Source organism: Physeter macrocephalus, unplaced genomic scaffold, assembly GCF_002837175.3.
Source record: "Physeter macrocephalus isolate SW-GA unplaced genomic scaffold, ASM283717v5 random_2002, whole genome shotgun sequence".
NCBI lineage: Eukaryota > Metazoa > Chordata > Mammalia > Artiodactyla > Physeteridae > Physeter > Physeter macrocephalus.
In genome coordinates this window covers 1-15,100 of record NW_021147288.1, presented here as the reverse complement: position 1 = coordinate 15,100, position 15,100 = coordinate 1, and the positions used below count along the sequence as shown (strand labels likewise).

The following is a 15,100-nucleotide window of genomic DNA, read 5'->3' as shown; positions in this document are numbered from 1 at the left end:
TCAACCAGTGGTAGCTGTTATAGCTGATATTGGTTTTTCCCCTCTACCCCCTGCCCCAACTCCAGTCCACCCCTCAGCACTGACTGTCAGCTCTTAGCACAGAGGCAGGCTCTTTGTGGGCATTCCGCACGGGTGTTGCATCCTGGCTCTCACCAGGACAGGCGGCCCACCTGGCCACCCCTACCCCACCCTCCAGTGCCCCTTCCACCCCTTCTGCTTGCCGGGCACAATGTAGGGGCCTTGGACATGTTACTTAGGCCTCCTCTCTTCTGGTCATTCTCCCCAGGACTCTATCGGCTCCCATGGGATTTGGCCACATAGGTCTGTGAGTGCCAGCCGCAGAGTAGTAAGTGCCATGGGGAGGCCAAAGAGAGCAGGGGGAAGGTGCTGTGTCAGGGAGACGGCGATATAAACAAGGGTCAGGCACACCCTTGCCTTCAAGGAGCTGACGATGTAGCTGAGGGAGATGACCAGGACCACAAACCTAAGGCATGCTGTGCCCTGGGGCAGGGAATAGACACTGAGTGCTACAGGGGGTCAGAGGGCCAGGGTCTTGCCAAGGCCACAAAGCTGGTAACCAGCAAACCCCCACTGCCTAATCCAAAGCCCGTGTTTTTCCCCCGATCTCCGATGCTGAGGTGGGATTTTTAAGAGAGGTGGACAGGATTCAAGTGGAAATGCTATGGGGTGTGAGGGCAGGATGGGGGCAGTGGGTGAGCAGATGCTACATCTCTGCTCCTGCACAGAGACCTAGGGACAGCAGCCTCTGGGACCAGGGGAACACGTCTAACCAGTATCCTCCGCTTCCTTCCCTCTGTGGGAAGAGGGGAAGGGAGAGGAAAGCCAACAGACACTGGGTGGAATGTCTTCTTGGCAGTAGGATTTATTTCACCAGAGATCTGTATCAATACCTTCAACCCCTCTCTGCCTGTCCCAAATCCTCCGCCTCAGAACTGATCTGCTGCTCTGTCTTCCTCTGAACTTATCAACAGGGTAGCCGTCCAGGCGCCCGAGCCCAGGAATGGGTCCTATATAAACTCTGAGCTTTGCAGAAGACAGCAACGGCTGCCTCTGTACCAGGCTCTGCACTGGGCTCCTCAAACCACAGACGTGTTACTTTCGGCGACACCATTTCTCCCGCTAGAGACAGGAAGCTCAAGGTCTTTGCACAGCTGGGCTTGCAGCCCAAGTGCCTCTGCTCTGGTCTCCCCTCCCCACCGACACTGGCAGGCACTCACCTCTGTGAAAACGTCCAGCGCGGCTCCAGCACACCGACCCGACTGCAGGGCCCGGAGCAGGGCGCCTTCGTCCACAATCCCTCCGCGAGCACAGTTCACCACACGCACCCCCTTCTTGCACTGGGCAAAGGTGCTGTCGTTCAGCAGGCCTGGAACGGAGGGAGGAGCTTTCCTGCGGCACTGGTGTGGGGATCCCCGTGCTCTCCCCGCTGCCCTGGCAACCTCACCAGCTCCAAAGGCGCTCTCTTCCTCCCACCAGCTCTTCCCCACACACCTCCTTTCTGGGGGCCCACGGTCTTTCTGGTCTCACTGCTCCCTTCTCAGATGCTCTGGGGCAGGAGTCCTTGTCATGGATTTGGACCAGACTCAGTTTAGAAACATCTCAAATATCCCCGAGATATTAGTTGCTTCCTGCAGTGGTCCCAGGAAGTACTCATGGGGTCACTGGTCCTACACGTTGACCCAGCCCACCCAGACCCTGTGCATTTCCAGCTAACTCACCCCTCCTCGGTCTGATGCAAGGCCGTGTAACAAAACATCACCATGCTCCATGCTCACAGGATCTGGATGGGCCACCGCCACAGCTGGTCCTCAGCATAGGCGGAAAGGCCAGACTGAGGGCCCACCCTTATCTGGTCTGTGGCTTCTGTGGCCGACCTACAAGGTAGGGGCACACCTACCTGTGGTGGAAGGCAGGAGAGGTGTGTGCACCGTGATAAAGTCACAGAGAGGCCAGATCTCCTCCAAGGGCACCTGCTGCACACCAAAGGAGGCCGAGACCTCTGGCGAAATGATGGGGTCATACCCTATGGTCTGGGGAAGTCAGAGAGGGAGAGTAAGTGTCACTGTTAATTATTAGCACTGGTATGATTAGTCATGGCAACCATTTATGGAGCACTGACCCTATGCCCCGCACTACAGTTAAGCCTTCCCCAACACCTGTCTACCTCTCACGACAATACAACCAGGTTGCCACTATTCTTCTTCCTTCATTAGAGCTGAAGGAAGTGGAGATTACACACCGGAGGGGGCGGCACCAGAGTTCAAAGGCAGGTTCGCCCACCTCCAAGCTCTGAACCACAAATGGGTGCAGGAACAGCTGGTGTGCGGTTGGACCAGTGGAGCTCAGACGCCCTTGGAAATTGGGGAGCCCACGTGAGGCGGGACGATCCTGCGGGAAGCGGTGACGCGGTCGGAGGGCACGAGGGAAACGGGGGAGAAGCTGGCTGTAGCCGGAGGCCCCACAGGCCAGAAGACAGAGGCAGGTGCACCGCCCACTTCAACAGAGTGAGGAAGAGATGAGGGAGGAGAGCAGTGCTGGTGCTGAGCAGGTTACCAAGGAGACGGGCCTCGCCACAGGGGAAGAGGGTGAGACACCAGTGCTGACGCCAGCAGGGAGAGTACGGTCCCCTCTCTTGAAGTTTCTTTTAACCAGACTTAAAGTGCATCTCGTTTTGGAAGGCATAACTTGGTGACTAATTGCGCAGAGAGGTATACATGACTAACGACAAATCCTTTCAACAAGGCAGGTTTGACTGGGGTGGGGAAGGACATCAAGAGGAGGAAAGTGAGACATAAAGGCACCATGGGTGGGGAGGACCCAGAAAGAAGCCTGGTCTGGGCTGGCGGGGGAGGGGGTGGGCCCCCAAAGCAGAGGGACCTCCCTGAGGCTGCGGAGAGGGAGGGAAGTTTGACTCCTGGGAGATGGGGACAGACAAGAAACTCGGGGGTGTAAACTTCATCAACCCTATGAAATCAGCTAAAGGTCATCACATATGGGTAGGAAGAGGGAAAGTTGGAGAAGACAAAGCTCAGGAGAAGGAAGAAAGGACACAGACTCATAGATGATAAGGGCAAACATCTTTAGCATTCACTATGCGTCTCAAACCTCCTTAGGTACTATTATTTCCCTGTTTTACATACGAGGAAACTAAGGCGGAGGTTAAATGATTTCGCCAAGGTCATAAGAGTAGCAAGTGGTAGAGCTGGGACACAAGTGTTCTGACTCCAGGGCCTGCACTCCTAATGCCTGCCCTCTAATCAGGGGTGGAGTGAGCAGCCCACAGCCCCACCTGAGAAAACAGGAGTAGAATGAGATGAAAACATCTCTCCCACATCAGAAGGAATCTTGGGTGTCAGCCACACACCTCTCAGCAGGGACAATGCTTTAAAGGTTGCCAAGGCAGCACAAGCAGCAGGGATGCATGTGCAACCAGGTGAGAAGCATCCACCTCTTGCAACAGCAAAGACCTACCCACTTTCTGCCTGGTCTGCCCAGGAAGCCTTCCCAGGGCTCTCTCCATGGGCTTGGTCCATGTCTCAAAGGCACGGATGTCCTCAAGAAGGCCGGACAGCCGACTCAGCTGGGCAGGCTGGCAGGACCCAGGATACGGCCTCTGAACCAGCGAACCAGGAGCTGGACCTGAGTCCTGCCTCAGTCACTGTCGACTGTGTGTCAAGGTGCAAGTCAGTGCCTCCGGACCTGGGTCCTCAACTCTACGTACAGAAGCAGGTGGATGATTTCCAAGTCACCCCCTGCTCTGACTTCCAACAATTCAACATTCCATGAAAAGAAAGCTCCCTTAGCCCTGAGAAAATGTTCCGAGTTGGCCCAGGATTAAACAAAAACAAACAGAAAGAACTTCAACAGTGGTCATCTCTAGGTGGTAGGATTAATTTTTCTCCTTTATGCTTTCCTACGCTCGTTTAACTTTCCCCCGCTGATCATGAATTTCTTTTGAAATTAGGGAAATACACAAGTTATTTTAGAAAATAATGGCGCAGAAGATTGCTATATCAAGTCAGCACTCCTAGAGAAGAAACTGAAAACGGTTATGAACGAGGTGTCACTTTTGGATCACATTTTTCATCATCAGCCTTGTGGGACAAAAAACGCCAGGTGGGCCCCACTCCGACCTCCGGCAGAGGTTTGGGAGAAAGAGGCTGCCTCCCCGACGCCCCATAGGATCTTGAGCTCGGGACCACCTCAGCCCCACACGGCCATTCCCCCAGATGTAACCTCCTCGTTTCTTGTGGGGAGAGGATCCTGCCCTTGTTCTCACAAGTCTTCTTTGTCCGTGGGCTCTGAGGCTGGTTGGAACAACAGCCCCGTTCATTTCTAAGCCAGATGTACTTTTCCTCATGTGGAGCAGGAAGAGGACAGGGACACCAACGGAGGTCACACAGCCAAGCCCGACGGAGGGGGTTCACACAACTCTATTGGCTCTGGCCTCCTAGGAGCCAAGAAGCAGCATGGGGCTGCCAGGAGGAAGAGTCCTGCAGGCCAAGCCTGGCCCAGTGCCTCCACTGCAGCTGCCTGGGGCTAAAGGGAAGTGGACGGCGTGGGGTGGGGGGAAGAGGAGGGATAAGCATCTGCCACAGCGGTCAGCAGGCCCCGACTCAGCTTTCTTTCACAGAGAAACAGGACCTCCTTCATCTGCAGACCACTGCAGGGGAAGAATTCTACCCTGTTCTCATTTTTCACTCAAAATACCCAGGGCGGACAGGAGCTGAACTCAACTAAGGGCCGGGGTTCTTATATCAGGGGACCCCGTTGCCAGAGATAAAAAGGGTGATATCAGGTCCGGGAGACCAATCCCGAGTCGGGTCCTAATGTATCCTGGATAGGTCAGATGTCCTCATGTGCAGAAGTCAGGGCACTCACGGTTACACACATCTATTATTTCTAGAGAGGAGCCTTGGGGAGCTGCATAAAGGGGTGCCCCCCCCCTCACCCCATCCCAGGACTCCTGATGTGGAGGCAGCAGGGGAACCCTAGCTTTTCAAGCGGTGCTCCAGGGTGACCTCCTAGCTGCCGTGCTAGGAGGCAGCCTTGGGAGGCTGAGCAGGCTGTTCCCGGTGCCTGGCTGACCGTGGACGGAGGAGGGCAAGGAGGCCTTCAAGGTAAAGGGGCTCCAACAGGGGAGCCTAACGGTCATGTCCTCTCTCTACCCCAGAGCCAATCTTCGGGCTTAGCGTTGGTGCTCTCCCCCAACACGATGAAGGCTTACACAGAAACTCAGTATAAAAGCAGATCAATTCAAAGGTGCAGAGGCAAAGGCCCAGAGCCCCACCACCTGCTCTCTTTCTGGGCCCATACCCCAGGTCCTTATTCTATATCTGAAAATATTTGAAAATCACCGCTCTAGGGCACTAGGAATTCCAGATACCAGACTGAGATGGCAGCTGCCTGTCCTGCGAATGGCTGAGCGCAGGGACACAGGGCAGGGACTGATTAACCAGCAGGGATCAGGAATAAAGACGGCGGTGGTGGAGTGGGGCAAAGAACACCAGACTGGAGCTCAGGAGGCCCAGAGTCTGAGCTGGACTCCACCCCTTACTCGTCCTGTTATCTTGAGCGTATCACATAACCTCCCTGGGCCTCAGTTTCCTTATCTGTAAAACTGGGGTAATAATATTGACCCCAGAGGGTCATTGTAAAAGCACAGTATCTAACACAGCAGATCTCAGTAAATATTAGCAGGACCTAAAAGAATCGGTGACAACTGGTGCCTTGGGTTCAACGTCCATCCCTCTGGGCTAACGTCAGACTCATCACAACACTGGCCACAAAGAAACTGTTAAGAGATGCTGGTCTGCTCCTCACAGAAAACCCTGAAAAGAAAGTGCAGGCTCAGGCCCTGGCTGGCTGGGGCCTGTTGACTCATTCTTGGGGACAGGCCAGCTTGAATGAGTTGAGCCTCCAGAGTTATGACCTGTTATCCAGCAACACTATTGAGAAAAAAGTTTCAAGCAGAAAGAACATTACAGAGTGTAAGACCCAAATGATTCAGAACACCAGCAGGCTGCAGGCTGCCAGAATTATCCTGAAACCCACATCTGCACCTGTGGCTCAAAGCAAAGACAGCAGCTGCTCTAAGGTGGAAACCAGGGCTCCTTCTAGGCCTGTGCTGGCATAATTGAGCTCTTCCCCCAACGATCCCCGCCTGGCTAATCTCCCCCTTCCTTAAGTGACCAGACAGTCACAAAGAAAGGAAGAGAAAGGGGTGGTCCACCCCCAGTATCTGAGCCCAAGAAGGTCTCTCCTTATAGCTCCTGTGATATGAAGGGGAGACCTTTTTTTTTTTTTAACTATTTAATAGCTTTTATTCTACACATTTATAAAAGTAACAGTTTTACCAGGGAAATAGTTTTCACCCAACCACCATATATCTGAAAGTATTATGTTGAAGTATAAACTCAAAATGAGGCCAAGTAGGATCAGTGATACTGGGGCTCATAATATAGGAGCTGAGACTTCCCCAGTCTGGAGGAGTTCCATGACCCTAGAAGAGCAGGTACTGTTGTCACTTGGAGCAAGAATGGTAGACAGAGGTCCTGCATCAGCTACACTTTTTAGTATTGGTGAAAATGAAAACCGTCCATCTGTTTTGATGCCTGTTCAGTCACACAAGAGAAAGCCATGAATGGTTTCCCGCTTTCACAGTCCAGTTTGCTTAGGGAGGACATTTTCCCTGGGCATGTTGGAAAAACGGGGAAAACCATGATTTCATCTGTTACGCTTTTTTTTTTGCACACACTTTTCACCAAAACATTTTCCTTGTAACAAAATGAAACTATCCGAAGAGTAGTTTCGGATAGTTTAAATCCTGATACCTTAGAGAGGGTCAGATAATAGTTGTCCATTAGCAGCCTAATTAGTGATTAACAGCCTGGTGACAGATCAGGAACAGGATAAGACCCCAGGTGCCAGGAGAGAAGAGGATGATAAAGATAACCTTTACAAGCTTTGCTGTTTTGCCCGAGCCAGCCCAGCCAGAACTACTCAAAGTGTCCCCTATGACTACTGGTCCACTCTATGTCTTTAATTAGGCTGTTCTCCCAAGTTACTGTAACAAACCCAGTCCTTAATAATTTGACACCATTGCCTAGGACCACATGGTAAACTCACTGCCAGGACCATTTCACAGTTTAAAGAAAGTGGTAGCCCATTGGGATGATGGATGTTCACAGACATCAGGGCTCACAGGGCATCTGCGTCTATGTTCACACCCCCTCTTCACATGCTGGCCAAGTGGTTATCCGATCTTGCAGGTATATCTGCAGAGATGCGGGACTCACTCTCTCCTGAGACCGTTCATTCCATTGGGGGCCAGCTCTGTAGCTCTGCCCCTCCAGCTTACACCTAGTGGTCCTCCCTGGATCTACTTCTTAGAGAGCGTGACTCTTCTATAGGACTTCTATTTAGCTATTTGAAGGCCTCCACTATGACTCCCAAGTCTTGATGGGCTCAGTGACCCCAGTGCCTTCAGCCCTTTCTTAGGAAACACAGACATGAGCTCCCTCACCATCACCCTCTGTCTCCAAGGCTTTCACAGTCTCCCAGAACTTGGGGTCTTTGACTGCTCAAATACTCACACAGGGGCTGATCAGTACACAGCATGAAGAATGTCACCTCCCTTGCTCTGAATGTCATACTTCTTTTAATGCTGCCAAAAGTCACATAAACTTTTCTATCAATCATATCACTCACTGTTAACCACACTGCACTGTTGTCAAACAAAGGCCTCCTCCCCTAGAAAAAGCCTTTTATACTCACCTCTACACCCAAGTCTAGTTGCTCTGGAGGCTCATATGTAGGGCACTGATGTATCCCAAACAAAGTTTCTATTAGAGTGCCCAACTATTCTAGACTTTGAATGTCTTTTAGGACCTGATTCTGCACTTTTAAGTATTAACTACTTTTCTCCCTGCTTCCTGTCATCCACAAATGACACATCATCCAGGCTGTTGAGGAGAATGGTGGACAAGGCAGAGCCCTGCACCATCCTGTACAATCTCCCTACAGACTGAGTCGGATCCATCTTTCAACCAGTTACTAAACCCTTAGCACCACGCTCACGGTCCCCATCTTAACCCCAAGGGTATCATGAAAGACCTCACCAACACTTGCTAAAGTCCACATCTGCAAACAATCTAAATGTCCATCACTGAAGGAATAGCCAAATAAAAGCAATTTATCCCTACAAAGGAATTCCATGCAACAGTTTTAAAATATGGTAAATCTATTTATTCCAAGACATACGTTTTTATCTTAACAACATGCACAATATTCCATTCTCTCTAGAAGTAGAATTCCTCTATAGGCATAGAACTGTATGCATTCCATATAAATGCATGGAAAAAATCTGAGATGACACAGATCAAACTGACGTTACCTGTGAGGAAACTCTGATTGGTATGGTCATCTAGGAGACCTTTATCTATATTTCAGTTTTTATGAGAATGCACTGACTTATTACATTAATACAATATAATTTTAAATAGTCAATATATATGACATCTAAGGAGTCCCATGGCATTACCAGTTTAATACTGATTTCCAAAGAGAGACCAAGACTAGTTTGAAACAACCTGTGTTTCGTAAACGCTAATCAGACAGCGTCCTGTTTGGATGCTGATAAATCATCTCTTTTACAATTTGTTCAAGAATCTTCCTTCCTTGCCCTTTAGAAAATCTTGCTCTCCACAACTGCTTGAACATGAACCAAGGTTCAGATGACGCAGGTCAGTGATCTGCTGCCCTGAGATGAGATTAAGAACGTGTTGGGACCTGGAAACATGTTAAGGAGCTGGGTCAAAGTGAGCAGCTGAGCACGAAGAGACACCACTTGGGCCAGTGGGAAAGGACCAGAGCCAGGCTGCTCTTGAGGGGCTGGGGTTGGGGGGATATCCCAAGGTGTGTTTCGGGTTTTCAAAGAGCATGTCCCAGAAGCAAGACAGTCTAGAGTAACCCTCCAGAGACATCTGGACAGAAGAAACCCCCAGCGAAGCAGCTACATGCGGCAACACAAAAAAGGCACCCACATCCTCAAAACCATGCTGGGAATAAAACATGTGGGCATGTGGTGAGTGTTATGCCAGAGCCCCAGATTAACACTCATAAGCAGGCTCTAGGCATCTCTGAGCTGGGCCCTGTCAGTCACCTCCGCTGTTGACGCTCAAGGTCCTACATCCTTCTGTGCCTCTAGGAAGCAGCCCTGGCGGCGGTTAAGTAGCTGAGTGGTGCCAAAGGAAGAGACAAGCTTATCTTATCCATCACTTCAATTATTCAAGACATGAGGTGGGACTTCTTGTCTGACTTAAGTCACTGCCAAAGTCCCAAGTCCTTGACCATGAGTGTTCCTGAGCTAGAAGAGCCTGGTGTGCTGTGGCACCGTGCTGAAGGGGAGTGCACGTGACAGAGTGGCTGCTGGGCCTGGCAACCATCCCAAAGTCACTGCATCATCAATGAAACGCTCACCTGTTTGGTTACCCGTGCCCCGAGTTTTACTTCAGCCTGAACCCTGCTTTTAGATGATCAGAATTTTTCATGAGCTGAACCTTTACCTTGATCCCTCACAAATGAGGAAAAAGGAGAAAGTGCCCCCTGTGGCTTATGGCACCTCACCACCCCTGCACAACCACCCCTGCACAAAGGACGGGGCTTTGGTTTGTTTCCATGATCGATGGATCCTGCTGGGCCACACCCACCTCTCACAGGGAGCCAGAAAAATGTCCCCGGGGTGGGGGGCGGGGGGGGAAAACGATGTCTGGCTGACTTCAATTAATAGGGTGGGAAGGAGAGGCAGGGGAGAGAAGATGTGGATTGTGGTACAATGGGATGCCCACCTGGTTCTTGTCCATCGTCCATTTACTGCGAGCCCTTAGCGAAAACTTACAAACTCCAGAGGTCGACATAAAATTAAGAGTCAATCTATAAAGTCTCTTCTAACCCAGTAAGGGTGAGAGGGACATACAGAAAGGAAGGAGAAAGGGAAAAAGGGACAATTCCACAGCAGCTCTATGTAAATTTTTCTAGAACTGAAATGATCTGATTTTCAAAACCATTTTCCTTAATGTTTAACTAAAGTTTTCCTGGCTGCAGTTTGAACCCACAAGCCTTCCCTCAACAGTCACGGGAAACATGGAGACGGCCACCAGCCGACCCAGCTGCCACACCTCTCTGGCCCACCTGGGCAGTCCTGTGGGCTTCCTCTCTTGGCTGAATGGCCTCCCGCCTCGGCAAGGTCTCCTGGATTGGCCCCGGGGGCTGGGGGTGGCACTGCTACTGATGACAACCCTCCCTCAACCAGAAGAACTACTGAGCTCCCAGCATAGGATAAGGGAGAGCCCTGGTGGGCGGCGGGGGGTCAGGAATGATTTCTGAGAGATGTGTGAGGTCTCCTGGCCACCGTGGGCTCCACGATCATTTCACAGCGTATAGGCAAGCACCTTTCAATCTCTTCTGGACCATGGAGGGGAGCTAGAAGACGGATGGACAATTGCTCTGTTTTAAGGTTATAAATTTGCTCCTGTTTTCTGAATTATCACAGAAGACAGAAGCAGCAAAACAAGGAGGCCCTCGCAGAAGGGGAGGAAAGGAAGGGCAGGATACAAGACCCCTCTCAGCTCCATGGGGACTCGAGGCAATTACTCACCCCAGAGCTGAAGGACCTCCACCAAGCATTCCCAGATGTTGAATTCAAGGGTCTAGATCAGCAGGCCAATGTTCCCTCCCTCCCTGGCTTTGCCACCCATTCACTCAGGGGCCCTAAAGGGGGGGTCAGGCCCTCCTAGGGCAAAGCCTTTAGCTTCTCTCAAGCAAAGCTGCCTCCTCCAAAATTGCTATGGGAAGCCCCACATCAAAGTGGTCTGGTGACCTCTTACCTTCATCCCAAAGGACTGCATCCGGGTGGCCACCTCTCTCCCAATTCTGCCCAGCCCAAGAATTCCTAGGATCTTTCCATTCAGCTCTGTTCCCATGAACTGCAAACAGGCGAAGAAGCAGAAGTCAGCACCCAGGGTGGACCTCGGGCACCCAGCCAGGTGGGGTGAGGCAAGGCCGGCTGCTCACCTTCTTCCGCTCCCATTTGCCGTCCTTCATGGAAGCCGTCGCCTGGGGAATCTGCCTGCAAGGACAGACAAAGTCAGCGGGCCCACCCAGACCCTGCCAGCCCAGGAAGGAGGCGCAATGTGAGGGCTGTACAGACACTACTTCTGCAGGGCATCCCCCCAGGGAACCAAGCTCAAGCTGGGTCTGGGGGGCTTAGGTTCAGAAACACCAAGGACGGTCAAGGGAGGGTAGCGGGGGGAGACCCTTGGCAAGACCTGACTTGGAGCCCTGGGATTTGTCTCCAGCTAGGTGTTTGGGAGGAGGTTCTGAGTCCATCTCAGCAGCTGGAGTATCAGCCTGAGTGACTCTGGGCATGTAAAAAGCAATAGCTAATCCTCCAGGGTTTGTAGGGATCATGAAATGGGGTATTGGTGGATTTTGATAACATCAAATGTTCCAGAAATTCAAGAATTTCCATTTTCCTATTCCATCCAGAGCCATAACCTACAACATCTTCCGCTGTATCAAGGGACAGCTGAATACTTATTCTCCCTTGAGAGTTAGGCTAGACTGGGGTGGGCGGGTGGTGTAGTCCAGACACTTCCAACATCCACACAACCTCACCACACACACACACACACACACACACACACACACACACACACACACTCCACAGCTTATCTCCTCCTATTGGTCAACATGGAGGTCTGAGTCTCTATGTGTTTTCTGGAGAGGACAAAGGAAGTTAGGGCAATGTGAGAGGTCAGAGGGCAAGATGTGTCATGTGGGATATGGCCCTCCAGGCTTCTCCAGAAGCTAGAAAGGAAGAGACAAGAAACAATGTTTAAACATCAGCTCATTTAATGCTGACAACTGCATGGGGGTGGGGTGTGGCCACTGGGGGTTAAATACCTTGCCCAGCATCACTCAACAAGAAGTAGCGTAATCAATTCAAAGCCAAGGAAGACATCCCCACCAGTTAGCCTCCTTAGTATTCAAATGCAGGCGTTCCTGCCAGCCACAAAATTCAGAGGTGTGTGCATGTCTGTGTGTGTGAGAAAGAAGAGATTCCAAGATAACTGTTCCTGTATTTCCACTTCACTGACTTCTTATACAAAGCATTCTTTCCTGTCTACATGTTACCAGGACACAGACTTCCATCTGAGGGTGAGGTTGATGGGAATCGGTTCTACGATCAGAGTCCCACGAACTCACGGGTAAACTCAGCAAAGCTTACCTAACAAGTTCATGGAAGAAGCTCCATCTCGCTGCTCTGGCCCATGGGGCCTCATTTCAGGAATGTCATTTAGGACAATGACTTGCCTTAAGGAAGTGCTCCCTCCTCAGCAAAGCCAGCCAGATCAGATGCCTCTGACCGAATGAGACAGAGCCCCCAGATCTGGCCTCCCGACCTCTGCCCACCTGACTGCAAGGTGCCATCTAAGAGGTGTGCGTGCAGCACCACGGAGCACAGGAGACCCTCACACCCTCCCTCTGGGTGCTCCACCCAGCTGGCTGTGGTGCCTCCCCAGGTTTCAACATTTCGGGATCCTCACCAGGCCAGTTGGGGAGGACCATGACATGGGCAAGGGACCTCCCAAGAATTATATGGAGGCCGGCCTGACTTACAAGAGAAAATAAAGCAGGCAGAACAGTGAAATCTACATTTGTTGTGTTCTCCTCTCTTTCTTTCCGTGTCCTTGTTCTTCTCCAGCACCTCAGGAACAGGCAAAATCTGTTCAAAGTCCCCCACCGTGAGGCCCATTCAGGCCTGCTCTCCACCCACATTGCCCAATGCTCTCAACTTTACCGTGCACACTTCCCACCCCCTCTACCGCTGCCCTGCTGGGAAAGCGGTCTGATTAAACCAGCGACAGGGGTTATGAGAGACTGGTGATTCCTTCTCATAGGGTGCTTCTTTCTTGGTTTTGATGATGAGTGAGGTCATGATGAGTGGCTGGCGACAGGGTGCTTCCCCTAAGTCATACCACTTTGCCTACTCCTTTAAGTGAAGCTGGTCTTGGAATAGGAGGAAGATTAATCCTGACTCGCAAGGGAAACACCACCTCCAGAAAAAAAGTGAGAGAATTAGAAAGCTGCGCTGGGATCGCTCCCTCACCCCCCAAAAAACCAAAAAAAAAATACCACTGAATTTAATGGCACAAGTGTCACCAGGGCATCAGGCCTCAACACTTCTCCAGATGTTCCAGGAGATCCAGACAGTCAGCTTAGGGACCCCTTCCGGGCTGGGTCCCTTCTGCTGTGCAAGTCTCCCTGTTCCTCCCTTTCTCCAACCTCCTCTCCTCTTCACTGACCAGTGAATATCAGTGAATACCTAAGATCTCAGGTAGAAATCTTGGGGAAGAGTTAGAACAAAGGTGAACTCCCCCAGATCCTCTCCCAGCAGGGAGAACAGGTCTTGAGAAGGGAAAATAATCATTTCTCAGCCACAGAAGGTTTCAGGCCTGAGTAGTGATGTGAGGGTTCCTGGCTGCCTGGGTTCCTTGGTTTAAGGATCCACGGATCTGCGAAGGGGCCCAGAGCATCTTCCCGCCCTCCCACTGGTTCCGTACCCTTCCCACTGACCCACCGCCTGTTCAACAGCAGTGTTCATACAGTCATTTTACCACCCAACACAGTAAGATTCATGCACATCCTGTGTGTTTGCAAACAACCTGAGAAGGCACTTGACCTTGGTGTGCCAGAACCTGTGTAATGAATGTTCAGTTGAGGACTGGCGGCCTTGAAGGTTCTTAGCAGCCTGCATGTCACCAAGCTGAAGCGTTTCTAAGTTTCTCGGGGTCAGTTTGCTTAGAGAGTCATAATAATTGACAGACCACAGAGAGTGACTCTGCTCAGAAGTCAGGGACTTACCTGGCCAGGCACATGATCATCCCACAGGTGAGCTCCGCAGCGCTCAGGCTGTTCCCACTGGGGGTGCTAAAGATGGAAAAAGATGTGGGACATCGGTCAGCCAGACCCAGGATTCCCACTCCTGTCCCAGTGGAAAGACTCTAGCGCATGCTGTGTTCTCTCTCCTGCTCCATAAGCTTACCCGTTCTTTTTGTTTGTTTTGTTTAGTTTTATGGGGTTTTTTTTTTACTTTTTAAAAAATTGAAGTATAGTTGATGTATAATATTATATAAGTTATAGGTGTACAATATAGTGATTCACAATTTTTAAAAGTTACACTCCATTTATATTTATTATAAAATATTGGCCATATTCCCTGCATTGTACAGTATATCCTTACAGCTTATTTTATACCTAATAGTTTGTACCTCTTAACCCCCTACCCCTGTGTTGCCCCTCCCCCCTTCCCTCTCCCCACTGGGAGCCACTAGATTGTTCTCTATATCTGTGAATCTGTTTCTTTTTTGTTATATTCACTAGTTTGCTGTATCTTTTAGATTCCACATGTAAGTGATAACATACAGCATTTGTCTTTCTATGTCCGACTTATTTCACTTAGCATAATGCCTTCTAAAACCATCCATGTGGCTACAAATGGCAAAATTTCATTCCTTTCATGTCTGAGTAGTATTCCGTTATTTATATATATATATATATAAAACATCTTTTTTATCCATTCATCTGTCGATGGATACTCAGGTTGCTTCCATACCTTGGCAGTTGTACATAACGCTGCTATGAACGTTGGCGTGCACCTATCTTTTTGAATTAGCATTTTTGGTTTTTTTGGATATATACCCAGGAGTGAAATTGCTGGGTCGTGTGGTAGTTCTTTTTTTAGTTTTTTGAGGAACCTCCAACTGTTCTCCACAGTGGCTGCACCAATTTACACTCCCACCAACAGTGTACGAGGGTTCCCTTCTCTCCACATTCTCGCCAACATTTTGAACTTACCTGTTCTTAGTGAAAGCCCCTAACACCACGCCACTGCCCTGGGTTCTGTGATGTACTCCTGCCCTAACCGCAGGGCTGGAAGAAAACCCCTTTGCCCTGGCTTTCTGTTTTCCTGCGGAGGGACCTCCATTCGAGAAACACACTCATCTCTCTACCCAAA

At 50.5% G+C, this 15,100-nt stretch overlaps 1 protein-coding gene across 1 annotated transcript; it reads right to left on the bottom strand.

Annotated features, from left to right (window-relative positions):
• Nucleotides 1-435: 435 nt before the first annotated feature.
• On the bottom strand, nt 436-14,714 carry LOC114485634 (D-3-phosphoglycerate dehydrogenase-like; the record flags this gene model as incomplete). Its single annotated transcript, XM_028487426.1, has 7 exons — nt 14,699-14,714; nt 13,948-14,068; nt 11,095-11,149; nt 10,908-11,006; nt 1,919-2,051; nt 1,239-1,387; nt 436-501 (listed from the first exon to the last, which is right to left on the bottom strand). Coding segments are annotated over exons 1-7 (639 nt in total), but the record flags the coding sequence as incomplete, so codon positions are not given.
• Nucleotides 14,715-15,100: the final 386 nt, after the last annotated feature.